This window comes from Nyctereutes procyonoides, unplaced genomic scaffold, assembly GCF_905146905.1.
Source record: "Nyctereutes procyonoides isolate TBG_1078 unplaced genomic scaffold, NYPRO_anot_genome, whole genome shotgun sequence".
In the NCBI taxonomy this organism is placed as follows: domain Eukaryota; kingdom Metazoa; phylum Chordata; class Mammalia; order Carnivora; family Canidae; genus Nyctereutes; species Nyctereutes procyonoides.
In genome coordinates, this window is record NW_026575091.1 from 1,549 (window position 1) to 5,459 (window position 3,911).

At 47.3% G+C, this 3,911-nt stretch overlaps 1 gene segment (V, D, J or C); it reads left to right on the plus strand.

Annotated features, from left to right (window-relative positions):
* Positions 1-288: 288 nt before the first annotated feature.
* Positions 289-737, plus strand: LOC129514730 (immunoglobulin heavy variable 3-23-like; the record flags this gene model as incomplete). The annotated part of the segment is given in 2 exon segments: positions 289-334; positions 436-737. Coding segments are annotated over 2 exon segments (348 nt in total), but the record flags the coding sequence as incomplete, so codon positions are not given.
* Positions 738-3,911: the final 3,174 nt, after the last annotated feature.

Here is a 3,911-nt window from a genome sequence, read left to right on the forward strand (position 1 = left end):
AAATGCACCCAAAATGCAAAGATAACTCTGTTTATACATTAGATCTTCATATAGTCATAATGCCATCTACACAAATTGCTATAGAATTGTGGTGCAACACATGTGCTGACTTTTAAAGACTCTAATGTAAGTCTGGAGCTGGTTATATAGTCAAAGGACATGCAAATAGAATCTTCTCTTTGCTGATTAAACCAGCCCAACCCTGACCCAGCAGCTGGGAGTGGAGCCACAGCCCCAGGATCCCCAGGTGAGGCCATTCAGGGATCAGGACAGAACTCAGAGGTCATCATGGAGTCTGTGCTCGGCTTGGTTTTCCTTGTCGCTATTTTAAAAGGTAACTCATGGAGAACAAGAGACCTTGAGTTTGTGAGTGGAGGTGAGTAAGAAACAGGGGATGTGGGATCGTTTCCTTACCAGGATGTCTTGTGTCTGCAGGTGTCCAGGGTGAGGTGCAGCTGGTGGAGTCTGGGGGAGACCTGGTGAAGCCTGGGGGGTCCCTGAGACTCTCCTGTGTGGCCTCTGGATTCACCTTCAGTAGCTACTACATGAGCTGGGTCCGCCAGGCTCCAGGGAAGGGGCTGCAGTGGGTCGCATTGATTTATTCTAGTGGAAGTAGCACATACTACGCAGACGCTGTGAAGGGCCGATTCACCATCTCCAGAGACAACGCCAAGAACACGCTGTATCTGCAGATGAACAGCCTGAGAGCCGAGGACACGGCCGTGTATTACTGTGCGAGGACACAGTGAGGGGACCTCAGTGTGAGCCCAGACACAAACCTCCCTGTGGAAGGGGATCGGGACCACCAGGGGGTGCACACTCCTCACCACTTCTGTCTTGAAGGCCCAGGAGCAGGTGCAGGTGGAGGTTGTGGGCAGGTTTCCTGTTGGGGTCAGGGCTTCCTCTCCATGGAGCAGTTTCCCTGAGAGAGCCTCTCTAGGTACTGGATATTTTTACCTATTCAGTCTCTAACTTACAATCTTTGTTGTCATAGAAAGAGAAATATAGTAACGTCCACAAATGGCAGTTTCTGATTTGGAAACTTTGTGGGATTTAGTCAACAACTCTTCTTAAATGCACAAGGACATATTTGCTTAAACTTTCCCTAAATATCAGTTTATCACCCATTTCTCCATGTACTGCAACTTTTCCTTTTTAAGAATCCAAGCTGCACACATGGTACATGAAATAACCACTCAGCTCAGTGTGCAAGGTTTTTAGAAACCACATAAACTACATGCTGGTCATGACACTACAAGGGGGTCAAAAATCAAAAGGAGAGAAAATGGACTGCAGTTGTGACCTCAGTCTTGAATCACACTGACAAAAACAATATTAGCTTCAACCTGGGAAAACAAGAGACCCCAAGAAGTGAGTTGTGAGGATGTGTAGTGAAGGCCCCCACACACACACACACAGACACAGGAGAGTACAAACCTTTATCACCTTCATCATCGGGTCTGTTGAGAGCAGGTCAGGCCTCTCAGCACGTCATAAGTGCTTGGATTTGGGAAGGACACTGGCTCATGGTGTGTGTTGTGGGTCAGTGGTACGGATGAGGTCCTGCTCCAGGAGGGGCTTGTGTGGAATCAGTGTCCCACCTGCATCAAAGGAGGGAATTCAATGGTTCCTGCGGGATTTCTCATGAGTGGGGCAGGAGGAGAAGAGGGAGGACTGGTGATCACAGAAGTTAGCAGGTACCACTCAAAGATATTGTGTGATGACAAATTCAACTAAACTATTATGAAAACTGGAGAGAACAAAAGTGGAGGAAGACTTTCCACCTGCAAGGAATAACTCATGGAATCTTCAGGTGTAGATATCAGCTCACTGTGTGTGACCTCTGCCATCCCCATGTTGGACCCTAACGCTCTTGTGATGGGAGGAGGAGGAGCATTTAGTTCAGGAGGTGCAGCCCTTGATGTGATCAGGTTCCTTATACATCAGAACTGGGAAATCTCCCTGACCCAGGCCCCATGCGAGATGACAGGAAAGGACAGGCTAGGACGTGGGTGCTTCCAGGCACCACATATGCCTGCATCTGGACCTTAGACTTCCCAGACTCCAGAACTGTGATAATGAGTGTCTGTAGTTTAATCCACCCAGTCTGGCAGTGTAGTGACACCACCCAGACACATTAAAACAGGGTCACATCTCTTTTTTGTCCTTTACAACCTGGTCCCAGTGAAACAGTGAGGTTATGACAAAATAGCAGGAAACCCACACCCAGACTCACTGTCCTCAGCCACCTTCCATGTTCCTGTGCTTAGTAGCTCTGCATCATGTTGGTGCCACACATTCCACCTACAATCCTTGGGTTCTTTAGACACATTAGTATCCTGGGATTCCTGCCTCTTTACCACCTGAGGAGCTTTAACCCAGGCACATCCCCATGGAAGCAGACATCTAAAAGGTCAGATTTTCCTGTCTGCTGGTCATAATACTATACAGAATATTCTGGATCAGCCTCTCTCCCTGCTTTCATCACCACAGCTATATCTCCCCATGACAACATCCACACCTCCTATGTTCAAAAGGAGGTTGATTTTCCACCTGTGGACTTGCAGTTTTTGTTCTCTCAGGCCTCTGACTGATTTCATGGGTGATCAGAATGATTCGATAACTACCTATCATGTTCCAGGAACGAGACAAGCTCAGGGACCCTGGTCCAGCATCTTAACTCCTCCCTCCCAATGCTGTTATAGCAAAGACCGTGTGGGGAATTCCTTCCACTTTATATGCTGAAGATAAAATGGGGATTCTGGAATTTTATGTCAAAATCACCATGTTTATTTCCCTCCAAACTCTTATCTCAGTCCTGTGAATTCATTTTGTGTTTGAGTGTATGTTGTACAATAATTGTATTATTTGCAGTAAGTAATGGTGACATATGTGGTCCATGCACATAATCTCACTAATGAATGACATAGAGAGGAAAGCACCTCTCAACACATGACACAGGCTTTGGGCAGGAGGTCGGGCATCCTTCGCAAGGACAAGAATGTGGGAATATTGTTATCACAACTCTATGTCTTCATGCCATCGAGGTAGATGCACTTTGGATGGTGTGGGCAGCTGGCAGTCTCCCGGATGCACGTGATCCTTTCAGGAACAGAAGTTGCTGGATCTGTAGGCAGAGCAGAAGTCCTGTCTCATTTTGCAGGGTCAAGGGGACTGACCCAAGAAACTCAAATTTGAGGTGGATCAGAGCAGCAAACTGGAATTGAATTCCTTAATCTTGGTTTATTCTCTAAGTCTCTATCCTCCTCTGTGTGTACAAAAGCTAGTTCTAGCTCCTGCTCCAGAATAACAGCTTTATGATGAAGAGGTCACATACGGTGCTGGTTCTGGGTCTTCAGAGAGTGTCTGTGGTATGTGCTGCATGCACTGTGTTGTCCTGTTTTGGCTGCTATTTCTTTCAGGCCAGGCATCTACACAGGCCCTCTTTGCCTGCAGTGGGCAGTGTGTGGTCCCTGGCCAGCAGGTGGTGAGTCTTAACTGGATGTACTCTGCCCTGCTTGTTAAATAAGCCCTGATACCACCTCCACTAGAACTGAGTCCCTGCAGAATTCTCTGGTCAGGAGATGTGGGTGGGCAAGGGTGCAGCCAGTCTGGGAAACCATATGGTGCAACATCAAATAGGTAATAGTAGACCTACCCTATGATCCAGCAACTGCACTATTTACTCTAAGAATACAAAAGTACTGGGCTGCCCAGGTGTCTCAGCCATTGAGCGCATGCCTTCAGCTCAGGTCATGTTCCCAATCTGGGGATTGAGTCTCATATTGGGCTCCTGGGAGGAGCGTGCTTCTCCCTCTATGTCACTGTCTCTTTGCATCTCCCATGAATAAATAAATAAAATCAGTGAAAGTAAAATAATCCTGAGACATCTGGGTGGCTTAGTGGTTGAG